The sequence below is a fragment of the Oncorhynchus mykiss genome, chromosome 5 (genome assembly GCF_013265735.2).
Source record: "Oncorhynchus mykiss isolate Arlee chromosome 5, USDA_OmykA_1.1, whole genome shotgun sequence".
In the NCBI taxonomy this organism is placed as follows: Eukaryota; Metazoa; Chordata; class Actinopteri; order Salmoniformes; family Salmonidae; genus Oncorhynchus; species Oncorhynchus mykiss.
The window spans coordinates 5,313,032-5,329,193 of NC_048569.1; the positions used below are offsets into that span (position 1 = coordinate 5,313,032).

The 16,162-nt window shown below is 40.9% G+C and overlaps 1 protein-coding gene across 13 annotated transcripts in view; it reads left to right on the forward strand.

Annotated features, from left to right (window-relative positions):
• tcf4 (transcription factor 4) overlaps positions 1-16,162 on the forward strand; it is a 430,881-nt gene that overhangs the window by 404,573 nt on the left and 10,146 nt on the right. For 10 of the 13 annotated variants that reach the window (XM_036976636.1, XM_036976640.1, XM_036976637.1 and 7 more), the window contains 3 exons: positions 8,671-8,821; positions 11,854-12,083; positions 15,025-15,160. In XM_036976636.1, the coding sequence (XP_036832531.1) occupies positions 8,671-8,821; positions 11,854-12,083; positions 15,025-15,160 (517 nt within the window). Of the gene's footprint in view, positions 1-8,670; positions 8,822-11,853; positions 12,084-15,024; positions 15,179-16,162 lie in introns of all 13 variants that reach the window. The other 3 variants (XM_036976641.1, XM_036976638.1, XM_036976645.1) reach the window with 1 other exon arrangement.

The following is a 16,162-nucleotide window of genomic DNA, read 5'->3' on the forward strand; positions in this document are numbered from 1 at the left end:
TACGTTGCATATATTCGATGCAACGCTAGGGGATGATTTAACAAAAGCTCATTGTGAAAAAAGCACAATCGTTGGACGACTGTACCTAACCATAAACATCAATGCCTTTCTTAAAATCAATACACAGAAGTATGTATTTTTAAACCTGCATATTTAGCTAAAAGATATCCAGGTTAGCAGGCAATATTAACCAGGTGAAATTGTGTCACTTCTCTTGCGTTCATTGCACGCAGAGTCAGGGTATATGCAACAGTTTGGGCAGGCTGGCTCATTGTGAACTAATTTGCCAGAATTTTACGTAATTATGACATAACATTGAAGGTTGTGCAATGTAACAGGAATATTTAGACTTATGGATGCCACCCGTTAGATAAAATACAGAACGGTTCCGTATTTCACTGAAATAATAACCGTTTTGTTTTCGAAATGATAGTTTCCGGATTCTACCATATTAATGACCAAAGGCTCGTATTTCTGTGTGTTATTGTGGTATAATTAAGTCTATGATTTGATAGAGCAGTCTGACTGAGCGATGGTAGGCAGCAGCAGGCTCGTAAGCATTCATTCAAACAGCACTTTCGTGCGTTTTGCCAGCAGCTCTTCGCAAGCACAGCGCTGTTTATGACTTCAAGCCTATCAGCCCAATGGCTGGTGTATCCAATGTGAAATGGCTAGCTAGTTAGCTGGGTTTGCGCTAATAGCTTTTCAAACGTCACTCGCTCTGAGACTTGGAGTAGTTGTTCCCCTTGCTCTGCAAGGGCCACGGCTCTTTTGGAGCGATGGGTAACGCTGCTTCGAGCGTAGCTGTTGTCGATGTGTTCCTGGTTCGAGCCCAGGTAGGGGCGAGGAGAGGGACGGAAGCTATACTGTTACACTGGCAATGCTATAGTGCCTATAAGAACATCCAATAGTCAAAGGTATATGAAATACAAATGGTATAGAGAGAAATAGTCCTATAAATACTATATTAACTACAACCTAAAACCTCTTACCTTGGAATATTGAAGTCTCATGTTAAAAGGAACCACCAACTTTCGTATGTTCTCATTTTCTGAGCAAGGAACTAAAACGTTAGCTTTCTTACATGGCACATATTGCACTTTTACTTTCTTCTCCAACACTTTGTTTTTTAATTATTTAAACCAAATTGAACATGTTTCATAATTTATTTGAGGCTAAATTTATTTTTATTTATGTGTTATATTAAGTTAAAATAAGTGTTCATTCAGTATTGTTGTAATTGTCATTATTACAAATACATGTTAAAAAATCGGGCGATTAATCGGTATCAGCTTTTTTTTGGTCCTCCAATAATCGGTATCGGCGTTGAAAAATCATAATCGGTCAACCTCTAGTAGGGAGTTGTAGTTTCTCTAGAGATAAATCAGATTCATTAGCTTGGGGTGGCCTAGTGGTTAGAGCATTGGACTAGTAACTGGAAGGTTGCAAGCTCAAACCCCCGAGCTGACAAGGTACATTTCTGTAGTTCTGCTCCTGAACAGGCAGTTAACCCACTGTTCCTAGACCAGTTAACCCACTGTTCCTAGACCAGTTAACCCACTGTTCCTAGACCAGTTAACCCACTGTTCCTAGGCCGTCATTGAAAATAAGAATTTGTTCTTAACTGACTTGCCTAGTCAAATAAAAATAAAATCCAGCCTGAACTGTATGACGTTGTAGTTCCAATAAGCCAATATTCTACATAGTTTAGTGCATAAAACATGGTAATTAACTACAATAACCATAATCCATTGCGCATCTACTTTTCCAGTCTGTGTTTCTTTTACACCTGCTACAGAAGAGGCAGAAGAATGCGCGTTCGTGAGGGGATAGATAGATATTTTAATAGTATTTTGGGGGGAATTTCACCCTTTTCTCCCATATTAAGAGATAAAATATGAATAACGAAGAAACCAACTAAAAAAACAGACAGAAATTAAACAAAAGCTCATTTTAAATAAAGGAATTAGGTCCCAACACATGGAACGTACAGTGTAATCTTGAGACAGGTGAACAACCACCATTCTAAGTAAATCCTTTCAGCATAACAGCTGAGGAATCAACTTCTAGGTGATTCAAATGAGGTTCACACACTTTGTAGAACTGATCTGTTTTAGAATGTAATTTAAATGTCAGATATTCCAATGGCTCCCATTGAAATGGTATCTTATGCCAATCCTTTATAGAAGAGGGATATTCTACCCAACCATGAAATCAGGAGTGAGTTCCAGCGCTCCAGACCCTGTCTTTTTGTATCAAACAAGGGAACAAAATTGGCTTTGTACATTTGCTGGAACTTAGCAGTTACAAATATACCCAAATACATGAAACCTGAGGGAGACCATTTAAAAGGAAAGGGGAGAGAGGTAGTAGGTACAGAGTGAAGACTACCAAGTGGCATATCCTCTGATTTAGTTAAACTAATATTGTAGACTGAGAATACACTGAATAATTCAATAATATTAACAAGATATGTAATTGAAGTCTTGAAGAGATGAATATCAGGACTCCATCAGCATACAAGCTTATTTTATGATGAACGTCAGATAGTGTATAGCAGGCGTTACTCTGATAGGCCAGTGGTTCCATAACAAGCACCAATAGGAGAGGGGACAAAGGACAGCCCTGTCGGGTACGTCTGTGTGTGGAGAAGCTATGCGACCTTAGCCCATTAGTAAGGACAGCCCTGTCTGGTACCTCTGTGTGTGGAGAAGCTATGCGACCTTAGCCCATTAGTAAGGACAGCCCTGTCTGGTACCTCTGTGTGTGGAGAAGCTATGCGACCTTAGCCCATTAGTAAGGACAGCCCTGTCTGGTACCTCTGTGTGTGGAGAAGCTATGCGACCTTAGCCCATTAGTAAGGACAGCCCTGTCTGGTACCTCTGTGTGTGGAGAAGCTATGCGACCTTAGCCCATTAGTAAGGACAGCCCTGTCTGGTACCTCTGTGTGTGGAGAAGCTATGCGACCTTAGCCCATTAGTAAGGACAGCCCTGTCTGGTACCTCTGTGTGTGGAGAAGCTATGCGACCTTAGCCCATTAGTAAGGACAGCCGACTGATGATCGTCATTTTGAACCTTACACCATTTTATCAAATCAAAATCAAATCACATTTTATTGGTCACATACACATGATTAGCAGATGTTAATGCGAGTGTAGCGAAATGCTTGTGCTTTTTAGTTTCAACAGTAATAATCTAACAAGTAATCTAACAAATTCCACAACAACTATCTAATACACACACATCTAAAAAGGATGGTATGAGAATATATAAATATATGGATGAGTGATGACCAAACGGCAAAGGAAAGATGCTATAGAGGGTATATGATGCAGTATATACATATGAGATGAGTAATGTAAGATATATAAACATTATATAAAGTGGTATTTGCTTAAAGTGACTAGTGATACATTTATTTATTATTATTTATTTAATATTATTTAAAGTGAAACTGTTATAAAACTATGGAAATTATTATACAGTTGTCACCTAGACCAAATTTAATTAGAGCAAAGAATAGGTAGGACTACTCCACACGGTCAAATGCTTTCTCAGCATCTAGGGAGAGCACCGGACCGTCCACAGCACTTGGTTGGTAGGCTCGAATAACATTAAGATGTCGCCGGACAATGTTACATGTGTTTACGGTCCTTAATTGAAGCCAGTTGGGTCCCTTTTCACAATTAGCGGCAATAAGTCCTCTAGTCGTGTGACTAGGATTTTAGAAAGCAATTTTCGATCCACCTTCAGAAGAGCAATTGATCGAGTAACAAGACTCTGGGCATTTCCCCTTCTTTGAGAATAAGTGATATGTTAGCGTTATGTCAGCGTTATGTCAGCGTTATGTCAGCGTTATGTCAGCGTTATGTCAGCGTTCGAGAGAGATGGTGGGTAAACATATCAAGCAATGGCTCAATGATCAGTCCGTGGAACTCCTTATAGAACTCACTACAGAACCCGTCTGGTCCCTGGGGCCAACACCATTTTTGCAGCTTCTCAATTGCAAACATGATCTCTTCCTTGGTAATAGGAGCATTGAGGAGAGACCTTTGTTCTTCGGAGATAGTCGGGAGATCAATCGTAGAAAATAACTCCTCCATCGTTTTTAGTGCATCATTTGTCAGTTGTGAGGCATAAAGATTTGCGTAACATTTCTTAAATGACTAATTTATCAATTTATTTTCATATAAATGGTTTCCATCAGAATCAGTAATAACAATGGGGTTTTCCCTTCTAGCTAACAGAGGATTTCAATTCTCCAATGTAGTCTGCATAACCACTCTATAGTCTCGTCATTTATACATATGGAAAATCAATAAAAGAAGATTGAGGCTCTTCCACCTTAGACCAGCTAAGTCCACCTAAGACCAAGCTGGGCACCAATGTAGATTCACACAGATCTCAGTCTGAGCTATGGTGGCAGTTACTGAACAAGAGCACTTGAGAACTCATATCACTGCTTCGTGATTAGATTTGAATAAAAAAGTTATCCAATGCGCAGCGTAAAGTTATTTATCCCGAGAGAGTCAATAAATGCAGCAGCCTCTTCATGTGTGTAAAGCTTCTTAGGTGTTCCGTTGACCATAATCTCATATGTATATACTGTACTCTATACCATCTACTGCATCTTGCCTATGTCATTCTGTACCATCACTCATTCATATACTGTATCTTAATGTACATATTCTTCATCCCTTTACACTTGTGTGTATAAGGTAGTAGTTTTGGAATTGTTAGGTTAGATTACTCGTTGGTTATTACTGCATTGTCGGAACTAGAAGCACAAGCATTTCGCTGCACTCGCATTAACATCTGCTAACCATGTGTATGTGACAAATACATTTGATTTGATTTGATCATCTTCAATGTGTACGGGAACAGCAGTGCGTAGTCCATCTTCAGTCTTCTGAGCCTTCGCCTCATCAAACGCCTTCCGTCTTCATACAACCGCTGTGGAGTAATCATTGAAGAATTGGATCTTGGCGTTGACTACCATCAGATCCGGTGTTTTTTCTGCATCCGTGACGCGCTGCTTGTCAAGGAAGTTGTGGAACTTAATAACCACTGGCCGTGGGCGCTGGTTGGGACCGCTGGTCGTGGGAGCTGGTTGGGACCGCTGGTCGTGGGCGCTGGTTGGGACCACTGGCCATGGGCGCTGGTTGGGACCACTGGCCGTGGGCGCTGGTTGGGACCGCTGGTTGGGACCACTGGCCGTGGGCGCTGGTTGGGACCACTGGCCGTGGGCGCTGGTTGGGACCGCTGGTCGTGGGAGCTGGTTGGGACCGCTGGTCGTGGGCGCTGGTTGGGACCACTGGCCGTGGGCGCTGGTTGGGACCGGGTATCGATGGGCTCGATCCAGTTTCACACGTCCAGCCTTAGTATCCATTTGTAGGTTGCCAGGTTGCCAGGTCGCCAGGTTTCCAGGAATCCATTCCTCAAAGAGTTTAACTGGACGTGTCCCTTCAGTATCTTCCGGGAGTCTCACCACACGGATATTGCATCTGCGTTCTCGCTTATCCAAATGATCAATGTGCTCCGCCATTTTGCTCACCTAAAGTGCCCTTATCTTAGTGTCCATTCATGTAGTTGAAGTTTCCACAGTAGAAATTCTTTGTTCCGCATGACAACTTTCTGTAGTTCGGCTGAATGGCCTGCTATTGCTTCCAAGACCGTTCCTATCTTGATATCGATCACTTTAGTAATGTTATCAGTCGTCTTTTGAATCACAAGGTCTATTGTGCCTGGATCTGCAATGGTGTTGGCCTCGCCAATGTTGGTTATCTCATCCTGCACATCTACACGGGTGGTGGTTCACGGGTGTAGTTCTGCTGGGCACGTTGTTGGAAACTTTTGAGAAATAGCCATGAAGACTCATTGTAGGGTAACTTATTTAGCAAATTCTACCACTTTTTTCAAGCGAAAAAAAATATAAAGAGAGAAATTAACGAATGCCAAGGGAGCTCTCTGAAACAAAGTGTTTTCTCTACGGCCAAAACCGTCCTGGTTTTAATGATGACAACACCAGGGGTTGGTCTACCGTGTATCACAACACTGGTCCTGCCATGCATGCAAAGCTAGCTAGCCTGTTGACGCGAGGGGTTGACGCCACCCCCCCCCCCCCCCCCCGTTCAGCTCAAACCGTGGCTCAGGCAATGCAAAAATATTCTTAGAAATATTTAACCTCCACACATTAACAAGTCCAATAGCTCAAATGAAAGATAAACACCTTGTTCATCTACCCAGCATGTCAGATTTTTTAAATGTTTTACGCGAAAACACACCACATATTTATATTAGACCACCACCGAAACCAAGACAAGCGGCAGCCATTTTGTCCCAGAAAATATACAATTATAAAAGCAGGATTAAAAAATAAATCATTCACTAACCTTTTGAAAATCTTCATCAGATGACAGTAATAGGACATGTTACACAGTAAAAAAAAAAAAAATCAATAATATGCCATTTATATCCATAAATGTCCATTTACATTGAATTCATGTTCAGAAAATACTCAAAAATGTCCGCAGAAAATATAGGTAGCGCCGCAAGGTAACGTAGACATCATAAACTTTGACTAAATATACATGTTCTACATATAGTTAGAAAGATACACTGCTTCTTAATGCAATCGCTTTGTCACATTTCTTTTTAACGTTACAGAAATCGCTCGCTATTCAATATTCTGAGACGGCGCTCAGATATAAGCTATATTTCTCCGCTATGTTGGAGTCAACAGAAACACAGAATTTAGCATAAATATTCCCTTACCTTTGATGGTCTTCGTTCAGAATGTACTGGAAGGGTTCATACTTACCCAAAACATCGTTTGGTTTCAAGTCTTGTGTCTTTGTATTAGCTACTGCTAACAATATCAGCTGAAATGCACCCAAAATGTCCTCTGGTCCGGAAAAGTTGCGCATCAAAACGTCAAAATTACATATTATATGTCGACTAAACAGGTCAAACTAAGTGCAGAATCAAGCTTTAGGATGTTCTAAACGTACAAAACAATTTTCAATTCAACCGGTCATTGTTTGTCCTTCTTCTGAGTGCTGGAACAAAGGAATGTCTGGGACCAATTCGCGCCCTAACGCACAGGTATTTTCTCGCGGCACTCACTCAATTCAATCCCATAGGGCCAATTCTCGCGGGATTTGAACGATTAAACGCTCTACTGAATGAGGACATCTAGTGGAAGACATAGAAAGTTCCATAGCTGGTTGGGAAGGGTGGGGGCGATCACGTCAAAGTTGCCCCAACTTTCATGACCACAAAACTAGTTTGGAAGAATGCCTGCCCTGTGAGTTCTGCTATACTTACAGACATAATTCCAACGGTTTTAGAAGCTTTAGAGTGTTTTCTATCCAATAATTATTATTATATGCATATATTAGCAATTTTGGACAGATTTTTTTTCAGTTTACTATGGGCACGCAATTCCTCCAAAGGGGGCAGTATTCTGCCTAGGCCTAACAGGCTAGCATCCTCTTTGATAACTGGTATACCTTGCTAGCTAACTTAACAAGCTCATCAAACAGTATTTCTGCACGATGGCACTTATAAGGGCCTTGAATCTCATATGGACCTAACTGTCTGAACTGGTCATCCAGCGAGCCATTGGACTAGACTAGACCCTGATAGCTAGGTAGCTAACGCTGGCTAGCTAGCTAGCGAATGACGATACACCATAGTCATGGATCTGCAAAATCAAGCAAATGGTACTGAAGTCATGATAAAATCATGTTCAGACACAGGAATAAAAGATCCGGTCAGGGATTAGAAGCCACTGTAATAACAGTAATAATAACGTAATAACTGTAATAAGAATGTAACAGCTGTAATAATAACGTAATAACATAATAACTGTAATAATAACGTAATAACTAATAATAACGTAATGACTGTAATAATAACGTAATAACTAATAATAGCATAATAACTGTAATAATAATGTAACAACTGTAATAATAACATAATAACTGTAATAATAACATAATAACTGTAATAATAACATACAAACTGTAATAATAACGTAACAACGGTAATAATAACGTAATAACTGTAATAATAATGTAACAACTGTAATAATAACGTAATAACTGTAATAATAACGTAATAACTGTTATAATAATGTAATAACTGTAATAATAACGTAATAACTGTTATAATAACGTAACAACTGTAATAATAACGTAATAACTGTAATAATAACGTAATAACTGTAATAATAACGCAATAACTGTTATAATAACGTAATAACTGTTATAATAACGTAATAACTGTAATAATAACGTAATAACTGTAATAATAACGTAATAACTGTAATAATAACGTAATAACTGTTATAATAACGTAACAACTGTAATAATAACGTAATAACTGTTATATTAACGTAATAACTGTTATATTAACGTAATAACTGTAATAATAACATAATATACCTTATTGTTAGAAAAGCTGCCGGTTAATGAAAGTAGGTGTGTTGAAAGCTGCCAAGTGTTTACAGAAGAACAAACTGAATGGCGGGGCTGCTGTTTGGCAAAGAAAATGAAAAGTAATGAAGGTCTCTGTCTCCTCTCTACCCCCCCTTTCTTCCTCCTCTCCGCCCATCCTCTCCTGCTCTCCATCCCCCCTCTCCTCCACTCTCTCCTCCCCTCTCCCCAGCTCTCTCCAGTGGTCTCCAGGGCCAGAGTGCCTCGTCCGTCTCGTCAGAGATCAAGTCGGAGGATGAGGGGGATGAGAACCTACAGGATGCCAGGTCTATGGAGACCAAGAAGGAGGAGCCTGACAACAAGGACCTCAAGTCTATTGATAGGTCAAGATCTAGATCACATCTATTGATAGGTTAAAATCTAGGTAGCCATGTCCACAGTGCTCGCTTCATTTAAATACCGCTTACAACGAATTTTGATGAAGTGAACAGTGTGATTTTTATTAAATGAACAGTGTGATTTGAGGGACAGCTAAATTAATTAATAAACAACGACTAGAAAAACAAAAAACTTGGATAGCCCACAAAGTGAAATACATTCTCAAATATATTCACCTAACTATCTGCAACATTGTTCTGCAACTACATAGACTTCATGACAGTAAAATACAAAGACATATTTTTAAATTTGCCAAAACCCTTTCCAACACTTTGGTTGAATGCACACATACTTTAATAACAAATGAATCAAATCAATCATTCATAGTTTTCTCCGAAGTTCTTCTCCTTTGGGTAATTCCAGACTTGTCAACAGACTTGAGCCGTGTTTTAGCTGTTTCTCACACACCACTTCCTCATTCCCAAGATGCACCATCCAGGATAAACGCTGTGACATCACTGCGTTTATAGCCCCCTTCCGCCTGGAATGATACAATCAGTTTTTCAGACCCCAACCCCAGATGATCATGATGATGAAACAACTATTGGTATTGGTATTCTGTAGTACTACAGTGGGTATCCTGCAATACTACAGTGGGTATCCTGCAGTACTACAGTGGGTATCCTGTAGTACTACAGTTGGTATCCTGCAGTACTACAGTGGGTATCCTGCAGTACTACAGTGGGTATCCTGCAGTACTACAGTGGGTATCCTGCAGTACTACAGTGGATATCCTGCAGTACTACAGTTGGTATCCTGCAGTACTACAGTGGGTATCCTGCAGTACTACAGTGGGTATCCTGCAGTACTACAGTGGGTATCCTGCAGTACTACAGTGGGTATCCTGCAGTACTACAGTGGGTATCCTGCAGTACTACAGTGGGTATCCTGTAATACTACAGTGGGTATCCTGCAGTACTACAGTTGGTATCCTGCAGTACTACAGTGGGTATCCTGCAGTACTACAGTTGGTATCCTGCAGTACTACAGTTGGTATCCTGCAGTACTACAGTTGGTATCCTGTAGTACTACAGTTGGTATCCTGCAGTACTACAGTCGGTATCCTGCAGTACTACAGTTGGTATCCTGTAGTACTACAGTGGGTATCCTGCAGTACTACAGTGGGTATCCTGTAGTACTACAGTTGGTATCCTGCAGTACTACAGTGGGTATCCTGCAGTACTACAGTGGGTATCCTGCAGTACTACAGTGGGTATCCTGCAGTACTACAGTTGGTATCCTGCAGTACTACAGTGGGTATCCTGCAGTACTACAGTTGGTATCCTGCAGTACTACAGTGGGTATCCTGCAGTAATACAGTGGGTATCCTGTAGTACTACATTTGGTATCCTGCAGTACTACAGTTAGTATCCTGCAGTACTACAGTTGGTATCCTGCAGTACTACAGTTGGTATCCTGCAGTACTACAGTTGGTATCCTGCAGTACTACAGTTGGTATCCTGTAGAACTACAGTTGGTATCCTGCAGTACTACAGTTGGTATCCTGCAGTACTACAGTTGGTATCCTGTAGTACTACAGTTGGTATCCTGCAGTACTACAGTGGGTATCCTGCAGTACTATAGTTGGTATCCTGCAGTACTATAGTTGGTATCCTGCAGTACTACAGTGGGTATCCTGCAGTAATACAGTGGGTATCCTGTAGTACTACATTTGGTATCCTGCAGTACTACAGTTAGTATCCTGCAGTACTACAGTTGGTATCCTGCAGTACTACAGTTGGTATCCTGCAGTACTACAGTTGGTATCCTGTAGTACTACAGTCGGTATCCTGTAGTACTGCAGTTGGTATCCTGCAGTACTACAGTTGGTATTCTGCAGTACTACAGTTGGTATCCTGCAGTACTACAGTTGGTATCCTGCAGTACTACAGTTGGTATCCTGCAGTACTACAGTGGGTATCCTGTAATACTACAGTTGGTATCCTGCAGTACTACAGTTGGTATCCTGCAGTACTACAGTTGGTATCCTGCAGTACTACAGTTGGTATCCTGCAGTACTACAGTTGGTATCCTGCAGTACTACAGTTGGTATCCTGCAGTACTACAGTCGGTATCCTGTAGTACTACAGTTGGTATCCTGCAGTACTACAGTTGGTATCCTGCAGTACTACAGTGGGTATCCTGCAGTACTACAGTGGGTATCCTGCAGTACTACAGTTGGTATCCTGCAGTACTACAGTTGGTATCCTGCAGTACTACAGTTGGTATCCTGCAGTACTACAGTTGGTATCCTGCAGTACTACAGTCGGTATCCTGCAGTACTGCAGTTGGTATCCTGCAGTACTGCAGTTGGTATCCTGCAGTACTACAGTTGGTATCCTGCAGTACTACAGTTGGTATCCTGCAGTACTACAGTCGGTATCCTGCAGTACTACAGTTGGTATCCTGCAGTACTACAGTTGGTATCCTGTAGTACTGCAGTTGGTATCCTGCAGTACTACAGTTGGTATCCTGCAGTACTACAGTTGGTATCCTGCAGTACTACAGTTGGTATCCTGCAGTACTACAGTTGGTATCCTGTAGTACTACAGTTGGTATCCTGCAGTACTACAGTTGGTATCCTGCAGTACTACAGTTGGTATCCTGCAGTACTACAGTTGGTATCCTGCAGTACTACAGTTGGTATCCTGCAGTACTACAGTTGGTATCCTGCAGTACTACAGTTGGTATCCTGCAGTACTACAGTTGGTATCCTGCAGTACTGCAGTTGCATTGAACGATTGAAAATAGAAAATTAATTGTTTTTAGGTTACATCACCATCTTACATATATATCTATACAGCATAGTATACCGTATGGTCAGCTGTACAGGTAAATGGATAGGCATCACAACTCCTATAAACAGAGATTCAGACTGAACCTAGCTTCATCCATTGTGCTGGCATTTCAAAATGGTTAAGCGTGGGTAAGCGTTGGTTTAGCTGGTGCTGATCAGTCCCCTATATCGGTCCCACAGCAACGCGGACGACGAGGACTTGTCTCCGGAGCAGAAGATCGAACGTGAGAAGGAACGCAGGATGGCCAACAACGCCCGGGAACGGCTGCGTGTCCGAGACATCAACGAGGCTTTCAAGGAGCTGGGGCGCATGGTGCAGCTGCACCTGAAGAGTGACAAGCCACAGACCAAACTGCTCATACTGCATCAGGCCGTGGCCGTCATACTGAGTCTGGAGCAGCAAGTCAGAGGCAAGGGACCTGACACACATATATATATATACCTATAGGGACCTGACACAAACATATATATACCTATAGGGACCTGACACACACATGCATATATACCTATAGGAACCTGATACACACACATATATATATATATATATAGGGACCTGACACACATAGGGAGACAGACACTTAGAGACGGACACACACAAACAGACACACACAGACAGACATACAGAGAAATATATAGACACATAGAGACATATATAGACACATAGAGACACATATAGATACAGATACATATATAGACACATAGAGACATATATAGACAGACAGAGACATATATAGACAATAGAGACATATATAGACACACAGAGACATATATAGACACATAGAGACATATATAGACACACAGAGACATATATAGACACATAGAGACATATATAGACACATAGAGACATATATAGACACACAGAGACATATATAGACACATATAGACATATATAGACACACAGAGACATATATAGACACACCGAGACATATATAGACACACAGAGACATATATAGACACACAGAGACATATATAGACACATAGATACATATATAGACACACAGTGACATATATAGACACATAGAGACATATATAGACACATAGAGACATATATAGATACACAGAGACATATATAGACACATAGAGACATATATAGACACATAGAGACATACAGCGACATATATAGACACACAGAGACATACATAGACACACAGAGACATATATAGACACACAGAGACATATATAGACACACAGAGACATATATAGACACATAGAGACATACAGAGACATATATAGACACACAGAGACATATATAGACACATAAAAACATATATAGACACACAGAGACATATATAGACACATAGAGACATATATAGACACACAGAGACATATATAGACACACAGAGACATATATAGACACACAGAGACATATATAGACACACAGAGACATATATAGACACACAGAGACATATATAGACACATAGAGACATATATAGACACACAGAGACATATATAGACACATAGAGACATACAGAGACATATATAGACACACAGAGACATATATAGACACACAGAGACATATATAGACACACAGAGACATATATAGACACACAGAGACATATATAGACACATAGAGACATATATAGACACACAGAGACATATATAGACACACAGAGACATATATAGACACACAGAGACATATATAGACACACAGAGACATATATAGACACACAGAGACATATATAGACACACAGAGACATATATAGACACACAGAGACACACAGAGACATATATAGACACATAGAGACATATAAAGACATATATAGACACACAGAGACATATATAGACACACAGATATATATATAGACACACAGAGACATATATAGACACATAGAGACATATATAGACACACAGAGACATATATAGACACACAGAGACACATAGAGACATACAGAGACATATATAGACACACAGAGACATATATAGACACACAGAGACATATATAGACACACATAGACATATATAGACACACAGAGACACACAGAGACATATATAGACACATAGAGACATATAAAGACATATATAGACACACAGAGACATATATAGACACACAGAGATATATATAGACACACAGAGACATATATAGACACATAGAGACATATATAGACACACAGAGACACATATAGACACAGAGACATATATAGACACACAGAGACAATAATAGACAGTTACACAGTACACACAAGATTTCACTTGCTGCTCCTGGCTCAGTATGTGGCTCAGTATGTGTGGGTGTGTGTGTGTGTGTGTAGTAGTGGTAGTGGTAGTAGTAGTAGTAGTAGCAGTAGTAGTAGTAGTAGTAGTCACAGCAGTAGTAGCAGTAGTAATAGTAGTAGTAGTAGTAGCAGCAGTAGTAGTAGTAGTAGTACCAGTAGTAGTAGTAGTAGTAGTAGTAGCAGCAGTAGTAGTAGTAGTAGTACCAGTAGTAGTAGTAGTAGTAGTAGTAGTAGTAGTAGTAGTAGTAGTAGTAGTAGTAGTAGTAGTAGTACCAGTAGTAGTACTTTATAAATCAATTTCTAGTACTAGTACTGTTACTACTTCTACTACACACACATACACATACACACACCTACTGAGCCTGGAGCAGCAAATCAGAGGTCAGAGACAATACAGACACACACACATACACACACACCAACACACACAAGGGTGCATTATTCTTTAGGACTGGCTGTGGCTGAATCTTAACATTTAAGTCAAATGTTCACTTAGCTTCCTATTGATGTCAAGGCATTACTAAGTGAAAATGTGACTTAAGTGAAGTTAGGATTGGCTCCATAGTTTTATAATCAGATATAGAGAAATATCTTCTCAGATCCACCAGGTGGCGTTGCTTCAGTTCTTAAAGACTTACTTGTGCCTATATGTTTGTGTGTGTGTGTGTGTGTGTGTGTGTGTGTGTGTGTGTGTGTGTGTGTGTGTGTGTGTGTGTGTGTGTGTGTGTGTGTGTGTGTGTGTGTGTGTGTGTGTGTGTGTGTGTGTGTGTGTGTGTGTGTGTGTGTGTGTGTGTGTGTGTGCTCCTGTCTGTGTGTGTGTGTGTGTGGGTGTGCGCCTGTCTGTGTGTGTGTGTGGGTGCGCGCCTGTGTGTGTGTGTGTGTGTGTGTGTGTGTGTGTGTGTGTGTGTGTGTGTGTGTGTGTGTGTGTGTGTGTGCTCCTGTCTGTGTGTGTGTGTGTGGGTGTGCGCCTGTCTCTGTGTGTGTGTGGGTGCGCGCCTGTCTGTGTGTGTGTGTGTCTGTGTGTGTGTGTGTGTGTGTGTGTGTGTGTGTGTGTGTGTGTGTGTGTGTGTGTGTGTGTGTGTGTGTGTGTGTGTGTGTGTGTGCTCGTCCGTCTGTGTGCGTTCGTCCGTGTCTCTAGAGAGGAACCTGAACCCTAAGGCAGCGTGTCTGAAGAGACGTGAGGAGGAGAAAGGCTCGTCGGACGGCGGAGCGACCCTCTCCCTGGCCGGGCCGCACCACGGCATGGGGGACGCCTCCAACCCAATGGGACAAATGTAAAAACCCCCTAAATGGTCAGAAGATATTCACTTTAAACTAATCTGCTGTGAAAACACACGTACCATAACTTACCGTTAACCAAAAACAAAGAAAAATTAAATTGGTTGTAAAAAAATTATAATTCAAAAAATAATTCTGGCTTCATTTGCCAAGTAATACAACATAGTAAAATGCTAAAAAAAAAAAATATATATATATATATATATTACTATTATGTATTATCAGTCTTCCACAGTGACTTGGCTTGCCCTCTCTGCATATCATTATCGTTTTGACTACATTTTGCATCCCACATGAATAATACAAACTCTATCCGAATTACAGGACACACGGATCTGGATCATTTGTCCCATGTGGCCTTTAATCCAAATCGATTGAAATTGAACGAGCAGAGTTGCATAGTTAAACTAACAATGGGGCTGTAATCAAACCCTGTAAACTATTTGAAACAAAACCCTGGGTACATTTTAACAACAGATTAGCAGTAAGTGTGTGCTCATTTTGTTTCTGCTGTGTGTGTGTGTGTGTGTGTGTGTGTGTGTGTGTGTGTGTGTGTGTGTGTGTGTGTGTGTGTGTGTGTGTGTGTGTGTGTGTGTGTGTGTGCGTGTGTGCGTGTGTGTGTGTGTGTGTGTGTGCGTGTGTGTGCGTGTGTGTGTGTGTGTGTTTGTGTGTGTGTGTGTGTGTGTGTAGTTGACTCGCGTTAACTCATTGTGTGAAACTTAAACGTGTGGTTTTGACTGATGTGCTGTATTGATTTGATCCGATCGTTTCACACCTGATGGTGGTAGTTCGTTAACTAAGTGTTATCCGTAAAAGAGATAGGAGGGGATGTGAAGAATGCTGGCTATCTCCATAATCGTAGAGATATTGAGTAGGAGGATATTGAGAAGGAGGTGCATAGTAAGGAGGTACACAGTATAGAGGTACACAGTAAGGAGGTACATAGTAAGGAGGTACACAGTATAGAGGTACACAGTAAGGAGGTAGAGAGTAAAGAG